Below are 24111 nucleotides of genomic sequence, written 5' to 3'. Positions count from 1 at the left end.
AAGCCATTTAGGTATATTCATAAAAATACAGCAAAATGTTAACAATGGCTCTCCCTACAACTGTGAAATTGTGGGGTTTTTAAAATAATTTTCTATATTTTACAGGGTTACTAATGGACTCATGTTACTTTCACAATCAGAAAATGTCAAGTTTGCAGTTTTTTAAGAATCACCTCTCTCTCGTAGATTCCTATCAATATAAAAATATACCGATACAACTGAATTTTTATGTAAGAACTACCAATAGTAGGATTTCCTTTAATAAACTGAACAATTTTTCAAAACCAGTATTTTTAGTGAGCCACTTTAAACACATTAGAAGAGGGGTTTATGCAAGAAGAAAGGGAATAAACAAGCCAATGTAATATTTACTCACTCTTGCCCTTTCTCTTCCAAAGAACAAACATATTCACTCACATTTCCCAAGCTCACTTCTTAGCTACAGTAAAAATCTACATAGTAACACAACAGTACAGGCCTTTAAGAGAACGGTTACTGAGAAAACGCCCCACATTAATGATATATTTTCAGCTGGATAGATGTCCATATTAAAATTTATTGTAATTAATGTTTCTCCATGTCTATTTCTAAATATGAGAAAAGAGCTTCTCTAAAAAAATTCCAACACTAATATATACACAAAAGGGTCTTTTCTTTTTCAGGAAGCTGACTTAAAATTATTAAACTACACAAAATCAACATGAACAGATGCAAACACACACACTAACAAGAATAAGAATCAAATTTCACTGCAAAATTACTTGTAGGGCTACCACCACTGCAATGCGATTTCCACATCAATATCAGTATCCAGATATACTTGGCTATTTTATTTTGGTACAGATTTACTTATCCTGAGACTAAGTGAAGGCAACAGACAGACATCTCCCTCCCCAGCCCCCCACCGCTCCACCCGTGACTAGGGCAGTGGTAGGTTCTCCTAGCAAACAATGTCTGCTACTAAAGTAGGATAAATTTCTTTTACCTTAAGGTAGCCCTTTGGGAAAATCCTCTCCTGAATCAGTGCACAACCTCAGTACCATCAAATGCCATCCCACCAAGTGAGTGACTAAAGATGTTTGCAGATGCCTTCCTAGTTATCCTCTATTTTCCATGATCATGCTCTACTTGGCTTCTTGCGCCATCAACAGCAAAAGAAAGGATAGCAGCAATGAGAGAAGGGCAAGAATGAAGTGAACAAGACTACTGTAATACAGTGCCAAGGTTTGTTTTAGAAAAAAACAAAACAAGCAACATTCAAGGTTTCTTGTCTAGAAATCAAGGGATCCTTGAGCTGGGATCTTGGCTTTATTTAAAAAGAAATTTCAAGGAAAATGCCTTGTTTTCTAGAAATCACACAAGTTACTGAAAACAATAAACTCACCCCTACCCCTCCACACTTCATGGTTACGAGGGTAGTGGAAATAAAATTTAAACAAACCCAATAAAAACTCTTTGCTATCTTAAAGAGTAAAATAATTCCTTTTTTCAGCCCAAGTCAGTAGTACAACTGAAGAAGCAGTAAACCTATGAAATATTAGCAATGTGAATAAATTTGCATTTGTTTCATATAAAATACAAAGTAAAAGTAAGCAAACAAGGACACTAATTTATGAACAAAACACTTACTTAAAAAAAACCCCAAAGCATATATACAGACAGGTACTTATGCTAGTATAGCTATACATGAAGAATTATTAAAGAGAACAAGGGGAATTTTAAGTATCTCGGTAATCTTACAGAAAATGCTAACCATTTAACTGATTTTTTTTAAAGCTCTATAGACTAATCCAAAGCTAGAAATAATCAGGTACATTTATTATGTTGGCCTAATTTTCAAAATGGAAGTAATACGCATATTCTTAACATAAAAAAGTATTAAATGTAGAGCAAGATGTTGAAGTCAAAGAACAGAAAAGGAGTCTAGCAAACTGGGGTGGGTGTTAGAAAAGCTCACTAACAACCTGCCTTTATTTCCCAGTCATACGCTTCCCAGCATGTTCTAAGAACATTACTGCTAGGAAAAGAATGTTGAGCTCATGTATCTAATGTTATTTCCACCCAAAATAAGTCATCCCTCTCATCTAAGAAAAAAAACTAAGTGAATTAAAATGAAAAAAACATGGACAATTACTATGAATTACTGGATCTTATTGATAAAGTATAAATAATTGGGAGTTTCTTTTGCATGAGGGCAGTTAGAACAATATGGAAAAGTCTGACTCTTCATCATACCTACTGTGCTCCCAATTCTTTCTGCCTGTGATGTCTGGGTGCACCTTGTCCTATTTTTAATTTCATGCACAAAATTGAAGTTTATTCATTTCTATTGTCAACAGCTTCCTTAAATTTACCTCCATCTAACAACATATTACCAAAAACAGTGAAAGATATTATCTAAGTTATAATTTCTAAGCTAAAGAACTCACAACATAGGCTGGAAGATATTGGAATCTATATACATACACACTGAACCAGCACAATAAGGTCACACACTGCAGAGGTCATATAAGTGTATGGACACTCCTCTGGGAGTTCCAACACAGGAAAGACCGGTATAGACTGAAGGGACAGAGAAGGGAAAGTTTTAGAGAAGTGGTGGGATTTGAGCTGGGCTTTCAGGCCTGGGCAGAATTCACATAAGCAGGGAGGTAGGGAACATTCTAGATTTGGGAATAAGAAAGAGAATGTGTATAGCACACAGTTCAGAGGCAGACAATCAAAAAGTAAAGTAGTACAGGGCCGGCCCGCTGGCGCAGCAGTTAAATTCGCACATTCCGCTTCAGTGGCCCAGGGTTTGCCAGTTCGGATCCCAGGTGCGGACATGGCACTGCTCATCAAGCCATGCTGTGGTAGGCGTCCCACATATAAAGTAGAGGAAGATGGGCAAGGATGTTAGCTCAGGGTCAGTCTTTCTCAGCAAAAAGAGGAGGACTGGTGGCAGATGTTAGCTCAGGGCTAATCTTCCTCAAAACTAAATAAATAAATAAAGTAGTACAAGAGGAGGGTTTGTATCTCATCTTTTTTTCTACCTCCAATATAACCATGAGGTATGACATCCTTCCATCATTAACAGTGGCGATGGGTAGCAGTAAGGATTTTCACATTTGAGAGTCATGACACTAAAACTGGTTTAGGAAGAAAGGGAAGAAGAGGATGGGTTAAGCACTTATAACCTGACTTTAAAATTTTAGATGTTAGGTGATAAGGTGACAGTAGTGAGAAAGAAAAACACTGACAGAAATAGGAAGTTCAAAATTGAAGGCAATTTTTTTCAACAAGATGAGACTCATTTTAGACATACTGACTTTGAAATGATAAACACCAAAGTGCCTAACTGGAGATATGAGACTGGCACTCAGGAGAGTTGAGGGCTTGATAAATATCTGGGAGCCATCAGCATATGGATGACAGAGGGTATGGAAAAGGAAGGAAAGGAGACGGTGAGGAAGGGAGAGAATATGTCAGTCAGTCCCTAGCAAAGGCAACAAAACCAAAGGGTCAGAGAGGCAGGAGAATATGTAGGAGAGTGCAATCCAAGAAAGCAGTAATCAATGCAGGAAGGACCAACGGATTTGGCCTTCTGATTACTGCCAGTCCTGGAGAGAAATATTAAAGTAGAATGGCATAGTAAACAGCAGATTAAATAGGGTTAACGAAAGGATAGGAAGGGAAAAATGGCCACACAAAGCAAAAAAAAAAGAAAAAAGAAAAATATGTTGGTAGCTAAAGTGGCAGCAATATCAAAAACAAAAACAAACAAATGAGTATTTTCAAATTGGAGTCCTATGTGCAGAGAGCCCTAAGTGAAGACAGAAGTCAGAGAAGAAAGAGCTTGACGATGAAGGGAGAGTAAAAAGGAGATGACAGTAGTGTACAGAAAACTACTACCAATTAGAGCATTTACTGAACTCTTACCTGGTGGTGCCAATCACTCTGTGAGGCACTTTATCCACATTATTTCATTTTGTTCTTACAGCAACCCTAAGCATTTGGCATTTTTATTATGCCACGCTGCAGAAGAGAAAACTAACGAGTAGAGTGGTTAAATTACTTACTTAGGATCACAAACCTAGGAAGAGCCAGAACCACGAACTGAATTCAAGTTTCTGATATCAAGTTGTTCCTAACAACTCCTACGCAAAACTGAAGAAAGCATACATATGAGGATGAATTCCTAAATATTTGTTGACTTCTCAGAAGAAACATTTTAATAAAATTGTATAAGGCAGTTTAAGGTAGAAAAGTATATGGGTCTACCTTTTCCCTTTCACAACAACAAAAAAGCCCAAACCATAAACATTTGAGATACAATGGCCTTTTATAGTTTTAACCCCCTTGGATCACTTTGGGCCTAATTTCTGCATAGAACTTGATGAACTAGCAGTGTACCTCAAATGTGTTAATGGTGATCGTCTCATGAAATAACATTTGAAGTTAATCACTGGTTTGGTCTTCAAGAAAAAAATCTTGAACTGAAAATTATCAAGATGGCAGAACATGGGAATATAGACAGGAAACAAAAACTTAGAAACTTTTGTAGCAGATTTTCTAATTTAATTGGATTAGGAAGACTAATAGAAATGAAAAGCAAACAAAAAAGAACTAGTCTTTGGTGCTTTGGTCACATCTAAAGAGGCTTTGAAAGTTTGATTTCTGTGCTTGAGATATGAGCTCATATAATCATTATCTGTGACTTTATAAATATGGAAAAAAGCAAGAACACTCAGAAAAGCCAAGTTTGGATAGGAAGACTCTCACGGATAGGTCAAAATTCCCTTACTTCTCCCCTGATGTCTTCATTTTGGCATTTCTCATTAGCACCTACTAGAAAATAGGGTCAAAAAGAAGCAGTGAAATACAAATTCTTTGATTCTGCTATTTATTAACAGCTCCAGTAAACTACCTTTTGCCATAGAAATTAGAAAATAAGCACTAGGAGCTGGAGTTACTTACAGATTTTAATTATCTACATTATGCCTAGACTGTGTGTCATTATCAAAGGGTAAATCAGAGTTAACTCAATAGGTAACGAAATCCACTTACTACACTTCTGGTAAGTTGTTTGGTGCTTCAGAAAATTGAAAATGATCACTAAAAGAAGTTTCAATTACTTGTATATGTCAACTATCCATGTCATTCTTCATCTACTGTCTCATTACCATGGATAATACAGAGACACTTGTATTGGGGTGGAATGACTAATAAATCTACTAATGCAAAACTTTAATCCAAGGTTCTTTTTCAATGAACTTATGTTCAACAACTACCACTTGGTCTGTACTAACCATACTCCAAGATGCCTTTTATTTACAGCGCCCTATGCAGAAACATTCAACAACTTGGACTTCCTCTGCCAATCATACATTTTTAATTTAGCGGAGCTTAAGATTTAACATATATCTTATCATCACCACTAAGTAAAGAAAGACAAGCAAATCATGAAGAAACTTTTTTTTTTTAAAGATTGGCACCTGAGCTAACATCTATTGCCAATCTTTTTTTTTTTTCTGCTTTTTCTCCCCAAATCCCCCAAGTACATAGTGTGTATTTTAGTTGTGGGTCCTTCTAGTTGTGGCATGTGGGACGCTGCCTCAACGTGGCCTAATGAGTGGTGCCACGTCCGCGCCCAGGAACCGAACTGGCGAAACCCTGGGCCGCCGAAGTGGAGAGCGCGAACTTAACCACTCAGCCACGGGGCCAGCCCCACGAAGAAATTTTGACTGACAACAAAACTCCTATAATTATAAGAAATCAGATATTCAACGATAGCATTTAGCCCGAAAGGAACAATGTAAATTTTAATGTTCTTCTAAACTGGCTATTTAAATTCACATCCTCAAAAGATGCAGCAGGGAAAAATCAACAGGTAAATGTAAACAAATAATGAAATATTATCTATCGCAAAAACCTTTGTACTTTGAAATATTATCTGGCTAAACTTAGAAGCTGTCCAAGATTATATCAGTAACTATATCTCTTCATATTGAAAAAACTTCTGTATATTATTTTCTCTTTCATTCTTAAACTATTTTCACCAATGACTTTTGCATTTCTTAAGAAACTCAAAAATTGCACAAAAATAATGTAATGAGGTAACCACCTTTCATCTCATTGCCACAAAGAAAAATATATTAGTGATGATCTCCTGACTTTAGCATCACTTTAGCATCAATTTAGGAAAATTCCAGAATATATAATATATGCAGTCATCCAATAAGAGAATCAACTTCCAACAAGAAGTCTCTCTGGCTGCTTCCTCATTCTCTCAGTAAATCATTCTCCCCACCATAACACAGTCCATCTAAGTGACAATCTCCAGTGAATGTCCTACTTCAAAACAAAACAATGGACCTAATAATTTAGAGCTTTCACCCATTTAAAACTATCAAGATAAGCAGGGAAATCCAACACGCAAATAGCATGTTAAGAAATGCCGATTCATGAGCTCTTACTGGCAACTGCTGCCAAGGCTTCTACACCCAACCTCCTATATGTGCTGGTGCAGCATTCAGGAAACGGTGCCCCAATAACATGGTCACATGCACTGCTTACTGCTCTAAAGGCAACACTGCCCAATTTTTTATGCTTTTAATGTCTGAAATACCCCTTTTTGTATCATTTCCCAATCAGAAACTGAAGTTTTCCTGTCTCTTCTATTTGTAAAATGAAGCTACTTAACCCAGCACTTAGTGAAAATCAATTAAATCTCTTTATGTCAAAGTTTAAGATATCCTGGCTGCTAAGCAACTTATATAACACTATTTTAAATTGTTCCATATCATTTCTCACCCTACTAGTATTATGAGAAACAGTACTTTAAAATAGTGGGTCTCCTAGCTAAAAAAAACTCACATCCATGAAAAAGCAATTTGCGTTTTTATGATGATGATGATGACGACGATGATCTCACCCATTTATTTTTATTGGTGTAATAATATTTACATTTAAGTCATTCAAACTTACCTTTAATGATATAACATGCAAGTAAATATTACCTTAAAAATACTTTTAAAACTAGAAATTTATGCTGAAAAATACTGCTTTCTCATTGCAGTGTAATCTTCACAGGCCAGAATTCAGAGAAAAACAATCATTTTGCAAAAGACAAATATTTATACCACATAAATCATAGGTATTCCCTTGACTTACTCATCAATACCACAACCATCACATAGTAAATCACCCTATACATTTAAAATGAATCCTAAGTCAGAAACGAAATACCGAATTTTACAGTTCACATACCTGAACCTCGCTTGTCCTCTGTTTAATAGTATCTTCTTTCTCCTTAAGGTCCTGTTCCACATTATTCTTTTCCCTAGAAGACCAGCAAACAATGCAAGAATATTTGAGAACATCAGCTACAGCCGGTATGGTTATCCATCCTCCTAATCCTGAATCGCTTTTTAAATACATAGTGAAACATTCAATTCTTAAATGAAGGGCAGATTTTCTACCCTCTTTTAATTATTTATGGAATAGAAATCAATATAAGCTCTGTTAGTGAAAAAAAAACCAAAACAAAACCGCTTTCTCACTAAAATGTGGTGAAAAGAGAATAGATTAAAAAAAGACAAGGAGAAATATAATCAATGAAACACTCAGGTTTCACTGATCTCACGGTTGCTATGGAAATGCTGTCCAATGAAAATTGCTGGTGGAATAAAGGAGGGGCTGCATCAGTTCTGTAAGCTTAACCCTTAAGAACACTGTCAAATTAAATGAAAATGGCTAATAAAAACATGAACAATATTAAAGAAAAGGACACTTACTGAAGTGTTAATTTCCCCTTAAATCACTGGTGTGCACCAATTTTAGAATGAAACTACAGAGAGAAAATGGAAAAGATTGCCAATACACAGGCCATTTGCTCCATCAAACACCACATCTGTTCAAAAAAGCTATTTTAGGACCACCTATCAATCTCAATTTATCGAATATATAAAATAATGTATATAAGTAGAAAAACCAATCACATTTAGTATTTATCTCTTTCTACTCTTCAGATCAAACATGCTAGGATCCACTTTGACTTTGAAACATCATCTAAATTCTTACATGGTTCCATCAAAGCTGGATTCCTAATGAAAGAATCCTATGCAACCTTAGGTTCAGAATTACAAAATAAAGCTATTTCTTCTGATTTCATAAATTTAACTGCCTGTTTGTACGGAAATCTCTCTCTCTCACACACACACACACAGAGTCTTTCTTCACTTTCTTTTCTCTTCCACAAAATGAGAGAAAAAGCCATAGAACTCTGCAGCAACACATTTTTGGGTAGGGGAAAGGCAACAGGAAGAAGGGAGGATGGCATTCAAGAGCCCTCCAGACTAGTACCACAGAGTTTCTCCTTAGAGCTTCATGACAATATTTCAGTTTTGTCCCAGACATAACCCAAACATAAGCTCAGGCTCCATTAAGCTGTAGCATATAAGAAAGTGATAAAATTATACCAAATGAGATGCTTAAGGGACAACCTCATGCTACATTTATATTTTTCACCTTTTTTAAGTGAGATTTTTAAATGTACACAAAAATCAAATGTTTTGGATATGTAGACACAATGTTCTTAAGATTTGTACGGGAGAAAAAAAGCACAAGAATAAAGCTATTTGTACACTGTTACTTTTTTTTTTAAAGCAAGCTCCTAATTTTATTTTTTACTTTATTTTATTTTTTGAGGAAGATTAGCCCTGAGCTAACATCTGCCACCAATGGTGCTCTCTTTGCTGAGGAAGACTGACCCTGAGCTAACATCCGTGCCCATCTTCCTCTACTTTATATGTGAGACGCCTGCCACAGCATGGCTTGACAAGCAGTACGCAGGCCCACACCTGGGATCCAAACTGCCGAACCCTGGGCCAAGAAAGCGGAACATGTGAACTTAACCACTGCACCATCGGGCCTGACTCTGTACACTATTACTTTTAAATACTTCAGATGGCCAAGGAGCTCCCTAACCGTTGGTCAGATGGGTCCCAATGTGGGTCACGATGTCGTGGAGATTTTAAAGAGTCCCTTACCATACAAATCATTGTTGCAGCCCGTTCCCCCCATACCTCAATCTACTTACTATGCAAAGGTCATTCCCCACTTACAGCTCTTATAAAATTAGGTAAAACAGAAAAACACAGGAAGAAAAATCTAAATATACTCCACAAATCCTGCAAGCTCAATCTTGGAAATGTTTTCTTTCCTCCTTATGTGAGCAGAAGAGTGTTTTCAGTCCTGCTGCAGCATGTCAGAGAGAAGTCACATGAAAACCTAGCCCCCTCCCTGCAGCCCAAATCCTCAGAGCATTCCACACAAGGTCCATATCAATCCAGCTCCTTGTTTCCCATGGTAGATAACAAAAATAGAAAACCTTAGATGGTATCATAGATCAGCACTGCACACACTAACGTACATGTTTGTATTCAATCCTTTCTGCTCCACTGTGAACTGCTGTTACCGACAGTGTCTGCTCAGAAGAGCAAGTGTGCGTGTAGGAAAACAGGGCTGCAAGAAGGCAGCGACCTGCCTTAACGAAGCCAAGACTGAAGAACGGGAGAGCAAAAGAAGGAAGCTCACTTGGTAAAAAAGGAAAACAGATTACAAAGGATTCTCAGCTCTAACCAGGAAACCCAGTCTATGATCGGGCAAAATGGAGGAAGCTTAGAAAGTATAAATTGCTCTTCGTAAATTTTGTGTGTTTGAGGGGTGGGGAGCAGTGGAGATGTCCCCAAACATATTCTGAAGATCACTGCCAACTAAATAAAATATAGGAATCTTTAGGCATTTAATTTCTCTTAGTATTAAGATCAATCAAATTTAATTTTTGATCCACTTTCATCTAGTAAAATTCTGACCTCATAAGAATTCCTTTTATTACCAAAACCAAGCAGCATAACATACAGTACTAAACAGAAAACTTAAAAAAATAAATAAAATGTTATATTATTTTCTATAAAAAACATTACAATTGAAAATTTATCCTATAATCAGACTGAAAATCAAATAATTTTCTCAGTAATTTAGATTAAACTTCAGAAACACCAAATTGTTGTTCTGTGATATTTCAGAGACTCTTAACCTCTATAGCTATCCTTCTCATTTCAGGCAAGTAAAAGTATCTAAACACACATTGACATGCACTAAGGATGCTTGTCCATATTTCTTACATTCTCCTCTTTTTCAACTAACACATATATTTTTCTAAAGGTGATAGATGCATAACTATACAAAGCACTCTGTTTAACATTAGTAACTTAAAAACTTAATTCTTTCCAGATTCCATACCACAACAAAAAATAATAATTAGATGTAGTTTCCTAAGGAGCCCACCAATATATGTGGATAAGACAGACATAAGATATATTTCAAAAATAGCTGTGTAAGGATTTTGCCCAAAGCAAAATGGATATGAGAAAAAGCTACTGTCTTCACCTTAGTAATGCCTAGAAAAGGAAAAAGAAATATTCCACACACCCTCTATCTTAGACTATCTTCTTGGCCCTATTCACTCCCAAGATGCTGGCACATTCTGAGAAATACAAAGCCATCAAGAAGGGCCCGGGATAGAGCTCCCTGGTGTTTCAAAGGCTGACTGCTCTGTGGATCCTTGTATCTGAATCAGCAAGGAAAGCAAAGCCCCAGCCATGCTTTCAGAAGCCTAAATTTGATAACTGCATAAACCTACTATGAAGTAGTCAAAAGCTATTCACAAGGGCAGTCAGGCTCAGACCTGAGTCCATGCAACTCACTTCCTTCCAAGGCTCTGTTTATGGGAAAAAAGGAATGAGCAGTCTGTCTTAATTTTGATATAACACTAACGTTGTTAGAGAAACAAGATTAAGTCACCTTTAAAGTCCTTCCCAGATATACAGTTTTATGTCTTTTTTTCTAAACATAAGCATTTATTATTTTCCAACCAGAAAATAATAAAAACTAGAAACTAGCTGGAATCTGAAAAAGTTGTGAAATTCACAAAGGCATATTTTTCAGTCCTGAAACTTATTTATAAAAATTCTTTTGGGCACATTTAACCCAAAGGATGCTCTTATTAAGCAGCTTAACTGCCAATAAATCTCTCTAACAAGCCAACAAAGAAAAGCATGCAATTCTTATTATGTAGTCTTCAGTAAGGCAGATGTGTCTTAGGGAGAGCAAGAAAATGGGACTAAAGCCAGAGACCTGGGTTCTAATCTGGCTCTGCCATCAAATAGTTTTTCTGAATCTGATTAGGTCACATAACCTTTCAAAGTCTCAGTCTTGTTTTTCATTAGGCAGATGCTGACTAATCTCTCTACTGTCTTAAGATGTGCAGGGTGAAATGTACAAGATGTCATGTAATTATGAAAAAGCAGGCTTTGAGCCTATGGTGTGGTTCACTTTTACTCACAATATTAACATTGCTTAGAATTGTAAATAACATTGATAGGGTAATTTTTTAATTTTTTAAAAGGAATTATGGGGGGCTGGCCCGGTGGCATAGCGGCTAAGTTCGCATGCTCCGCTTTGGCAACCTGGGGTTCACAGGTTCGGATCCTGCGCGTGGACCTACACACTGCTCATCAAGCCATGCTGTGGGAATGTTTGTGAAGGAGGTGAGACTTGAGCTAAGCCTTGCAGGAAAGAATGAATGTTGGGTAAAAAAATGGCATTTCAAATGCGAGGGAGAGCTTACGCAAGAAAGCACAGAGGATGTCAGCAAAATGGAAGACTAAGAGGTAGACTAAGAAAATTTCCCAAATTTGACAAATTACACAAATCTACACTGCAAGAAGCTCAATGAACTCCAAGCAGGAAAACCCAAAGAGATCCACACTGAGACACATGATAATCAAACCTGTCAAAGCCAAAGACAGAAAGAATCTTGAAAGCAGTAAGAAGAGAACTTGTCTGAGGCCTGCCCAGTGGCGCAGCGGTTAAGTGTGCACGTTTCGCTTCTCAGCGGCCAGGGTTCGCCAGTTCGGATCCCAGGTGCGGACATGGCACCACTTGGGAAAAGCCACGCTGTGGTAGGCGTCCCACGTATAAAATAGAGGAAGATGGGCAGGGATGTTAGCTCAGGGCCAGTCTTCCTCAGCAAAAAGAGGGGGATTGGCAGTAGTTAGCTCAGGGCTAATCTTCCTCAAAAAAAAAAGAAAAGAAGAACTTGTCTCATACATACAAGGGATCCTTAATAAGATTATCTGGATTTCTCAGGAGAAATCTTTAAGGCAAGAAGGCAATGGGATGATATATTTAAAGTGCTGAAAGAACAAAATTGTCAACTGAAAATATTCTGGCAAAACTGTCCTTCAGAAATGAGGAGGAAATTAAGATATTCCCAGATAAACAAAAGCTGAGGGACTTTATTACCATTAGACTTGTGCTACAAGAACTGGTAAAGGGAATCCTTCAGGTTGAACTGAAAGGATGCTATTAGACAGTAACTTGAAGCAATATAAAGATATAAAGACTTCTAGAGAAGGTAAATACACAGGGGAAAAAACCTCAGTATTATTGTAATTTTGGGTTGCGACTCCCATTTATATTTTCTATAGGATTTAAAAGACAAACACGGGGCTGGCCTGGTGGCACAGTGGTTAAGTTCACATGCTTCACTTCAGTGGCCTGGGGTTCACTGGTTTGGATCTCTGGTGTGGACTGCTTATCAAGCCATGCTGCAGCTGTGCCCAAGATGGGCACAGACGTGAGCTCAGGGCCAGTCTTCCTCAGCAAAAGAGGAGGATTGGCAGCAGATGTTGGCTCAGGGCTAATCTTCGAAAAAAAAAAAAGACAAATGCATACACATAGCTACAAATCTCTATTAGTGCATATACAATGTATAAAGATGTAATTTACGACATCAATAACAAAGTGGGAGGACAGAGCTCAAAGGGTAGAATTTTGCATGTGATTAAAGTTAAGTTGATATCAAGTCCAAGTAAATCACTCAATTTGGGATGATAAAGTTCTGGAGATGAAAAGTGGTAACAACTGCACAATAACGTGAATGCACTTAATGCCACTGAAATATACACTTAAAATGGCTAAAATGGTAAACTTTATGCTATGTATATTTTACCAAAATAAAAAAATCAATGAAAAAGAAAAAAGCAGAGAGGTGAGAAAATTCTGTAGGCTAATTTATCTAAGATGGAGGGTTCATGTGTGTTAAAAAAAGTTGGAATGGTAGAGCAGGGTAAGATTACAAACAAACTTCCGTACTAGGTAAAGAAATATAGACTTTTAATATGGAGGCAATGGGAGTCCCTAAGGTTTCTGAGCTGTGCTTTTCGGAACTCTGAATGGCATTATTTAGCAACATGACTCTTCCTTCTCTGCTGGCTTCTGCTCTGTGGAAGCAGAAGGAAGCAGAGGCCCTTATTCCTCAGAAAGCTGATGACAACTGCTGGAAAGGCAATAAAACACTCTGACTCTGCTTATCGTAGGAACTGTCAAAAGTCTTGAGCTAGATTAGAGTAACAACTATAGACAGTTGATGAGAAAGCCTTGCCTTGTAATTCAAACCATCTGAAAGTCAGATGGTCTTTCATTCTAAGAATTCTTGTTGAGTTGATAAAAACTTAAAGTTTGAAAGTAAAGATACTGATTTGTACCTTAAGTTTTTCTCTAAAAGATGCCTTAATTATATAATCTCTATATGACTGTGTATTTCATTCTTTCAACAAATAGCTATTGAATATCTACTATATGCCAAACAAAATTAAAGTTGGGCTCCTACTTATAATTTGCTGGAAAAACAAACATAGCCATTAATTGTAAAACCGTAAGATAAATGCCATAAAAGTTTAAGTGCCTACGGTACTATGGGAATAACTAAACTTCTTAGTCCTGTTCTAATAAGTTTTATTTTTGAAAAATAAGTCAGAAAATATATTCATGGGCATAAATTATCAAAAAGACGGCCTGGGGTGCCAGCCCATGGGTAAGTAGTGGTTAAAAGTTCCTCACACTCTGCTTTGGCAGCCCAGGGTTCACAGGTTCGGATCCCGGGTACAGATGTACTCCACTCATCAGCCATGCTGTATAGGCATCCCACATATAAAGTAGAGGAAGATTGGCACAGATGTTAGCTCAGGGCTAATCTTCCTCAAGCAAAGAAGAAAAAAGAAAAGAGGAGGATTAGCAATGGATGTTAGCTCAGGGTAAATCTTCCTCATCTAAAAAAAAAGAAAGAAAGAAAGAAAGAGAGCCTAACTGGAGTCAGTAAAAACTCAAAATTTGGGGTGTGGCTCACATGACCACTGCCCTGTCAGTGGCAGGATCCAAAATTATATGTTCATTCTTTAAAGAGGGAAATAAAAGTTTATTTTGCAAACCCCAAATAATTAATTTTTTCTACTTACCTAGCAGCACAAAATAAGATGAAAAAACTAAAAAGAAAAGAAATTTAAAACTAGGCCTTAGTTTTCTTCTCTCTCTTTTTTTTTTTTTTTGAGGAAGATTAGCTCTGAGCTAACATCTGCTGCCAATCCTCTTTTTGCCAAGGAAGACTGGCCCTGAGCTAACATCCATGCCCATCTTCCTCTACTTTATATGTGGGACACCTACCACAGCATAGCTTGCCAAGCAGTGCCATGTCTGCACCCAGGATCCAAACTGGTGAACCCCAGGCCGCCAAAGTGGAACGTGTGCACTTAACCACTGCGCCACCAGGCCAGCCCTCTTAGTTTTCATAATTATAAAATAGGGATAATAAAGTTGATGGGGAGGACTAATTTATATTACATCTAGAAAGACCTGAGCACAATGCCTAGCACACAATAAGTGCTTAACAAATGTCAGCTATACTATTACCATTATACTATTTACTTGTACAAAAGTACAAGATTTACTGGCTTTTTGAAAAGTTGTGATCCAGTATCCAGAATGATGGTACTTAGGACTTAAATATGTTGGTAGAGACTCCTAAATCCTTTAAGCAGTGAAATTTCTTTGTAGCTATTTTTGTCTCCCAAAGATATACTATAACACATCTTAAAAATTACTGCTTTCTTGGGGCCTGCCCCGTGGCTAAGTGGTTAAAGTTCCGCACACTCTGCTTTGGTGGCCCAGTTCGCAGGTTCGGATCCCGGGTGTGGATCTACTCCACTGACTAGCCATGCTGTGGAGGCATCCCACATACAACGTAGAGGAAGACTGGCACAGATGTTAGTGCAGGGCTAATCTTCCTCAAACCAAAAAAGAAGAGGCTTGGCAACGGATGTTAGCTCAGGGCAAATCTTCCTCACATACACACACACAAAAAAATCACTGCTCTCTTAAAAGAGGCAAGTGCCTCCTAATGAGCTACCAGTGCTACAAAATAATGCAAGCAAATGAAACAATTTTTACAGAATACAATTGATTCAGACCAAGATGGTCCAAAAGAAATACAATGCAAGCCACATAGTAATTTTACATGATCTAACAGCTATATATTAAAAAGTAAAAAGAAACAAGTGAAATTTATTTTAATACGTTTTATTTAATCCAAAATATCCACATTCTTTTTCTGAAATCCAGTATACTTTATACTAACAGTATATCTTAATTTGGATTAGCTGTGTTTCAAATGCTCAATAGCCACATGTGGCTAACGGCTTCTGTATTAGACAATGCAGACTCAGACTGTAGCAAGGAGGGTTTCAAATAAGGGAAGTCTCCCTAAACAGGTTTTAAATGGCGACACATGCACTTTATGTGAAAATGAATTAAGATATCTCCTTACTACCAAACAAACACACACTCCAACCTAGAGCTTTAATTACTCAATCAGTAACACCGTTCTTGAGGTAGTCACAATTGAGAGTTTCTACTATCAGTATCACAGATCTTTACAGGGCAAGAAACAGATCAAGTTGGATTATAAAAGAAAAAGAGTTCCAGATTCACCACTATAAGCAATGCTCTCTCCAGAGCTAGAGATGATGATTTCTAATAGTACTTGAACTGAACTAAATAAAAAATAAACTTTTAAAAAATTCAAACGATATGCTAACACTGTCAAGTATTTTTATAAAAATCACTTCTTAAATATAATTTAGTAGAGATCTACAGATTCTGGCTACCTGGCTACACCGTTCTAGTCTCTCTTCAACTAGAGAAAGTGTTCTTCAGCTACTCCAACCAATGTTTGATGAGCACCTATTCAGTAAATGCTGTGCTCTAAGTGCTGGGCTGGGTGGTGGGGATGATGATGGTGAAGACAATGACGATTTATACAAAGCAGGCACAGCACAACATCTAGTAATATTATTATAATTATCTATCCTGTTTACTGGCCCAAGACCAGGATAACAAACTGGCCTGACAGGATATAGGTTTACTTCCTGATGTTCTTGCTAAAAGGACAGAGACAGGAAGGAAGTATGAGCTAGTAGAAGACAAATAAACATCAACTCCTGCCTCAGCATAATCCACCACCACCAAACTATCTAAGTGACCGAAGCAACTTCTCAGTATTTTTTGCCTTTTCACTGCCAAGAACTTCTCTATTTGAGCCACTTTACTTTCAGAGCAAGGCTTCTTAAAAATGGGTCCATGGATAGTTTTTAAGGGTCTGGGAACTCCTGAAATAAATGCAAAATGGTGCACATGGATACATGTGTTCTTTCTATCCGGGAGCAGAGGCTAACAGCCTTCATCATATTCTCAAAGAAAATCCCTGACACAAAAACAGGTCAGCAAAATAGGAAAAATCAGCCCAGTAACTTTAATGTCCCTGTGAGGATTAAAAATCTTTCTGTCTACAAAATCATCTTCTATGGTCTTCAAAATGAGCTAGTATTCAGAAGATCATTTGCCTTGTTTCATCATTTAACTTACGGCTTCTAGTCTGCCATAAACTTTGTAGGATTTAAGTGTGGAAATATTCTAATATTTATAACATACTTTGATTCATTCATTCAACCAACTAACCTATACCAAGATTCTGTGGTGTCAGGAACTTGTGTGCATTTATTTCTAGATCTGTCCAAGTGAATAAGACATAGCTCCTGCCCTGGAGGTGTTCAAATAACAAAATTTAAAATGATATATATATAAAAAAAAGGGGCTGGCTCGGCGGCGTGGTGGTGAAGTTTGCTCACTCTGCTTTGGAGGCCCAGAGTTCATGGGTTCAGATCTCAGACGTGGCCCTACACACTGCTCATCAAGCCATGTTGTCACAGCGTCCCACATACAAAATAGAGGAAGACTGGCACAGACGTTAGCTCAGCAACAATCCACCTCAAGCAAGAAAGAGGAAGACTGGCAACAGATGTTAGCTCAGGGCCAATCTTCCTCACAAAAAAAATTAAAAATTAAAAATAGATCACATAAAATGTGGTGAATACTATTATAAAGGAATAAACTTGCTAGAAGCAGAAAGGAAAGTGCAACTAGCAATTAAGGTTTCAGGGAATGTTTGACAAAGGAGATGATATTTAAGCTGGGCCTTGAAGCATGAGTAAAAGTTTACAAGGTAAAAAGGTGTGCTCAGGCAAAGCAGAACAACAAGAATAGAGGCACAGAGGAATAAAAGAGTGGTGGCATGCTGGGGTGAGAGGTAATAAGCCCAGCCACCATACGGCTGGAGAAGAGGGATGAAACTGAAATGGTAGCTTAGAGCACTCTGCCGAACACTAAGAGGACAAGAGCAAACAGCGTCTGCTCTCAAGGAGCTTTATGGTGTCACATTGGGAGATGATTCTACTTTACTGTGGGAGGTGCCTAAGGCCAAAGAATAGTCAAGATGCCAAGGGAACATCGCAAAGGAAGAGGCTTTACACCATACTCAGAAAAGTGAACTGGATCCAGCTGGGGATGAGGAGTCACTAAGGGATCTGAGTTGTATTTTATACAGCAGTTAGGGGTAGGATGGTCCAAAGGAAAGAAGGAGAGAGTCAATTAGGAGGTAACGGCCAGATAAGAGATACAGACTAACACTAAGACAGAAATGGTAGAACAGACAGGATAGATTTCCACAATACTGAACAAACTATTTTCTCATCTATTATGTAAGCTAAGCCCTAGGGATACAACAGTGAACAAACAAACAGTCCCTATGCTTAAGAAGTACATAGTCTAGGGCCCAGCTCCCCGGCCGAGTGGTTAAGTTCGCACGCTCTGCTTCAGCAGCCCAGGGTTTCACCAGTTCGGATCCTAGGCGTGGTCATGGCACCACTCATCAAGCCATGCTGAAGCGGCATCCCACATGCCACAACTAGAAGGACCCACAACTGAAAAACATGCAACTATGTACCAGGGGGCTTTGGGAGAAAAATGAAAAAAAAAAATCTTTAAGAAGTACATAGTCTAGTGAGAGATCCAAGTAAAATAGACAATTATAGCAAAATCTGATAAATGCTATGACAAGTGTAAATATAAAAGCTATGGAGCCAGCCCTGATGGCCTAGTGGTTAAAGTTCAGCACACTCCACTATAGCAGCCTGGGCTCAGTTCCTGGGCATGGAACCATACCACTCGTCTGTCAGTTGCCATGCTGTGGCAGTGGCTCACAAAGAAGAACGAGAAAAACTTACTAGAATATACAACTATGTACTAGGGCTTTGGGGAGGGGGGAAAAAAACTATGTAAGATAGGCTCTTAAATAAGATTTGACAGATACGGGAGTTGGGAGGGAAGCAGTCAGAGAAGGCTTACTCTTCTAGAGGAAATGATGTCTAAGGTGAGATCTGAAGGATGAGAAGTTGATCAGGCAAAGGAGATGGGAAGGTAGGAATGATTGCAAGAAACATTTCAAAGATAAAAGAATAAAGATGAGACAAAGAAAAATCTCAGATTTCTAGCTTGAGTGACTAGATGGTGACGTCACTGAGAAAGGGAAATAAAAAAGAGACAAGGATAGTGATCAGCGGAAGATTAGAAAGTCATGTCCAACCGGACATTCAGCTGAAACACTAGCAGACAATGAAAAATATAGGTCTTGAGCTCAGGTGAGAGATCCAGGTATTTGATAAGATTATTATACACAACCATTGAACTTCCTTAAGTTAAAAAATCATACTAATTTAATCTGATCAATATAATTAAATCCCTATATAGCAAACGTTGCAGTAATCATATAAAGAAAAAAATGAGGGGCCAGCCCCATGGCCTAGTGGTTGAGTTTAGTGCACTCCGCTTCAGCAGCCTGGGTTCGGTTCTTGGGCACGGACCTAGGCCACACACCAAGCCATGCTGTGGTGGCGACCCACATATAAAATAGAGCAAGACTGGCACAGATGTTAGCTCAGGGCAAACGTTCCTCAAGCAAAAGGAGGAAGATTGGCAAGAGATGTTAGCTCAGGGGGAATCTTCCTTAGCAAAAACGAAAGACAAAAAGGTATCCTGCCTCAAGCTCTCAGTGTCTTATATTTTCGACTAGAAACAATTTGGTGAACTAGAGATGAAAACAATGTCTCATTTTCTGACCAATAAGAATACTCTTTACCAAGAAAAATCGAGGTTATATATAGCTTTCTGTATCTCCATTGATTTTCAATACTCAGAGCAAAATATTATTCTAAGAAACATACTCCTTTCTTCATCGTGCTTTTCAGCATTTTCCAAATTTTTACCAGTATGTACTATAATCATCATCAATAAGGGAAAAACAAATCTGGTAAAGCATCGTATTCATTATACTCATTATAATTCCATATTATGTATGTTATTTATTTACAGGTTTGGTCCCTCAACCAAAATTAAGTATCTTCCTCTGAAAACCAACCAAGAAGGGGCTAATCTTCTGTCCAATAACAACTCAGTAAAAGCCACAAACAAAATCTGTTTAAATTCTTTTTTCCTGTTTGTAGTTATGCCCATCACATCTTGATATATTAATAAAAGATATAAAGGCTGAAGAGCGGTACCCTTACACAGGAAAAAACTGTTATTCACAATAACAAAAGCCAAGGTTTATAATGTAATATCTTGAAGATTTGGTGATAGTGATCTAATATAATCATTTACAAAAGTGAATTTTACCAACTATAATTTTAGCATGAGTAGATGAGTCTTATTATGACATTACTGGAGTTGACAGATGATGGAAGTCTGCCTACACTGTAGATCTCACCTAAAATAAAAGCCTAGGGAAAATACTTTCATAAATGTCAAATCATGTACAAATGAATTACACATTTATAAAATGTGACTACAATCTAAAATCTAAGAAGGTTGTGGTTCTCTATGATTTTCTTAATAAGACAGGTAGCCATAAAATATTAGATATGTTCTACTTTATGTTATTAGCTGTGATTCACTATACAGGACTGCCACTAGTACAATTTAACATTATGGTCACTAGAAGTTAGTGAAAGTAACTAATATTACAAATGTTTGCACCAGCAAGAACCTTTTATGTATGATGCTCTTCTCACTACAAAAACCTTTCCTATGCTAAATTACTACTGTTGAAGTCAAGCAAGCCCTAGAATATTGGAGTATGTGTCCATTTTCATAGGTTTGAGAGGCAGAGAAGACAAGTACTTTCAAATCTAGCTAGTATTCAATGTACATTACACATAAGGCAACCGAAAATGTTAACAGACCATTTATGGACCATATGAAAATGAAAGTCTACACACCATTATAGATTCAGTAATCAAATGTTTACTTCTCCTATCCTGAACCAAAGTAAAAATTTTTAAATCTTAATGAGAGGCAGACTTCTATAAGAGAAAGAATGCAGAACTAGAATTCATATTCCTGGTTTGGGTGTCAGCTAGCACTGTTGCTGAGCTGATGTGACTTTGAATTTGATTTTTTTTTTTTTCCAAGAGTAAGGAAGAAATTGGACTAAATGACCTCCAAGGACTTTTTGGGGTTTTTTTTTTTTTTTAACTCTCTAGGATCCCAATATTAGAGGCTTCATGTAACAGGCAAAGACCAATTTTGAGCAGAAAATAAGAATTTGGTAGAATTTAGTAGAAGATATGCTCAAAACTAAACAATGATATTTTTTAAAGGTGCCCAGACTAAGTTCACAGAATGTCAAGTCACATTGTTCAAAGAGGTAGATGATACAAAGGCCAATCACTGAAATTACTGTGGATCTGAAGCTCTACTGACTTCAGGAGACATTTATCTCTCCAGAATTCATTCTTCTCTCCAGCAGAATCTTCATGTGGGGATACCCCTCCTCCATGTGGTCTTGGTGGCAAACTACTCGCCTGCACTCCCCTCAACCAATCCCAGGACAGAGTTCATGATAAATTAATAAACTATACATCCCTGGCCACTGATTTTTTCAGGGGTAGGCATGGTCCTAAGCCAGTCCAGTCAGATTGAACCTTACGGCTTAGCCTGGAACTGCCAGAAAGAAGGCACTCCACTAGGTTTGAAATTATAAGCACATGAGGCTAGGTGTGCTACAGCCCCCTTGACGACATAATGGGAAAGTCTATCGAAGAATGGAACAATCTAGTGGAAGTGGAAACAAGAAATGGAGAGAGCAAGAGAATTGAGTGTATTATTTGAGCTCCAGTATGAAGCTATGCCTTAAGCCATCTCTACCTCTAAGAAGTCTTAGTTTCACAAGTCAATAAATTCACTCTCACTTAAGTTAGCCTGGTTGAGTTCCTTCTTGCAACTGAAACAATCATAACTAAATTTCTTTACAGCAATCTCAGTGTAGTCTCATGGATGTGGAAAGATCATTGCCAAGTTCTTGCCATACAGCCCAGATAAATCATTTAACCTTTTATGCTTATGTCTCAATACCATCAGTAAAATAGAGCATCAGCCATGATCTGCTTCAAAGTGCTGTGAAGCTAAAAAAAAAAAAGGTTTGTGGAAATAGAAAGTGATATTTAAATCCAATGCCCTATGGATGGAAAAATGGTCTCACTTTTTAAAAAGTCATTCTAGGAGGTCATTTTTATAATGAATATTACCATAAAGCTTCCAGGGAACAAGGGAATTAAGGAAATATTACTAGTACCTGCTGCATTTAGATTTAAATCTAATTGTTTTCAAGTCTGTTCCACACAGTACCTATGTATAAGAAAGAAGATTCAACTCCAAATCAAGCAGTCTTGAGATCAGGTATTAGTTCTGTTGCAGACAGGTTTGTATGACTTTAGGAAAAATAACCTCTGTAAGTATCTTAACTCCTTACCTGTAAAACAGGTATAACATCTATCTCAAAACTACAACGTTTTTGTAAGGATCAAATTTATAAAAGCTCTTGTCATGGTATCTGCATTTAACACTCCTTCCATAAAATGTATTAAATAATAATGTTTTCCTAATATCTTATTTGAATATCTAAAGTTGGAGGAAAACTACATTTCATTCAATTCCAAGATACACATTTTTCACTGTACATATCAAATAGTATCTTATAGTTGATGGCATGCCATTGTTTATATGGCAGTAATTTTTCTTTTTATAGTGGTATATAAGAAAATAGTGCATCCTGCAATTAAAAGTTGTCTTAGATTTGATGAAATAAGGTACACTGAGTCCCAATTCAAGAACTATGGTACTTAACCAAATAAAGTAGCATTTACCAAGATATTTATGAGAAAAGAAAAGAGTGTGTGTGTGTATTTATATAATCAGTTGTAACTGTACAATACATACCTCTGTAGGTCAACTATTTCATTGTTAAGGGTATCTAGCTCCTTAATAGCAGAGAAATCTGCAACAGGACTTGATCCTATGATGTTCTAAAAACAAAAAGTTCACAATTATACATTATTACTATAATATTATATGTGGCAAAGCATTAAAAATGTTTAAAAACACTACATGGATACAGGGTATTACATATTTTATGGTAGTACTAACACTTTTAATTCACTTAAGAAAATCATATCTAGTGCAATTTATATACACACAAACATACAGTTAGATACTCAGACATTTTCCCTTAAATTCTCTAAAAGTTGTTCTACAATATGTACCACCACTTCCGATCCCAATGCCCTTGTCACTTGATCCTAGACTGTCCATAATCTATCAGTAAAGCAGATATCAAACTTATAAACTAATTCCTGAACTCAAGTGCAAATTTCTTGGGGAAATGGATGGTGATTTATTTGTATTTGCATCATCTGGCACTGAGTAAGTACACAAATTTTTGTTGAATCTCAGAACTATAATGGTGGTTGATTTTATTCAACTCAACAAATATTTACTTTGTTAAATACTTAAATACTCAAAGTGTCTGCTCTATTTAAAGTAAAACCAACTGCTCAGCATGTTCCATAGTAAGTATTAATATCACCATATAAGAAACAGCCTTGATACATGGTTTTCTTTCAATAATGAAAGTGTCACAGTTGGTCTCTGAATGGTACTTGTGGTTACAAAATCTAGCTGGGTTTATTCTGGACTCTGCTATTTTACTAGCTGCATGATCTTCACTGTAAAATAGGGGAATAATCTCTGCCCTGCCCACTTTAAAAATTAAATAAAATAAATATTGTATGTGAAGCCACTCAAGAAACTTGATGATATTTTATAAACGTAATATTATTATAATTAACTTCCTCAACAGCATTTGCTCTTAAAAGAGGCATGGCCTCCCAGTGAGTTGCTTCCACTCTGTCTCAATCTCCTTTGTGAACCACTGCTGATTCCTTACATAGCTGGCTGAAGTCAGGACAAAAAGATAACTGCTCCTTCAAACACTTGAACTACACCCAATGCTACAACGAGACTGACAAATAACAGAATAATCACCATTAGAAAATGTTAAAACTGAGGCCTGAACATGTACAACTAAGATACACTGAGGACCCTAACAGCAGAACATAAAACAGTATTAATACTTATATTGCTATGAACTTAACGTGTCATCAACTTGTACAACAGAGGAAGAAACCCTAAAGTTCACAATATCCCATCTCCTGTTTATATTCTCAAAACTAATCTGAAAACTGGGTTGTAGGTAGGGCAGATGTTATTATTAACCCCATTTTAAAGCTAAGGAAACAGATTACATGACTTAATTAAAGTTGAATGGAGCTATTAGGAGATATTGATCAGAAGAATTCTGATTAAATTCAAGTGCTGTTACAAACTATGCCCCATGGCATTTGCATATCATGATCATTTAGGTAAATGAAACCATTATTCTAAAAGCCAATTTGATAAACAGGTACATGAATAAAATTTGGCAAATAATTCCTTCTATACTTC

At 37.1% G+C, this 24111-nt stretch overlaps 1 protein-coding gene across 6 annotated transcripts in view; it reads right to left on the bottom strand.

The window, feature by feature from the left end:
* Positions 1–24111, bottom strand: part of EPS15 (epidermal growth factor receptor pathway substrate 15) — a 131831-nt gene that overhangs the window by 44570 nt on the left and 63150 nt on the right. For all 6 annotated transcript variants that reach the window (XM_070509950.1, XM_070509947.1, XM_070509951.1 and 3 more), the window contains exons 12-13: positions 22549–22634; positions 7249–7321 (exon numbers count right to left, since the gene is read on the bottom strand). In XM_070509950.1, coding sequence (XP_070366051.1) covers positions 7249–7321; positions 22549–22634 — 159 coding nt within the window. The remainder of the gene's footprint in view (positions 1–7248; positions 7322–22548; positions 22635–24111) is intronic.

Source organism: Equus asinus, chromosome 5 (assembly GCF_041296235.1).
Source record: "Equus asinus isolate D_3611 breed Donkey chromosome 5, EquAss-T2T_v2, whole genome shotgun sequence".
In the NCBI taxonomy this organism is placed as follows: domain Eukaryota; kingdom Metazoa; phylum Chordata; class Mammalia; order Perissodactyla; family Equidae; genus Equus; species Equus asinus.
This window is presented reverse-complemented; position numbering and strand designations above follow the sequence as displayed.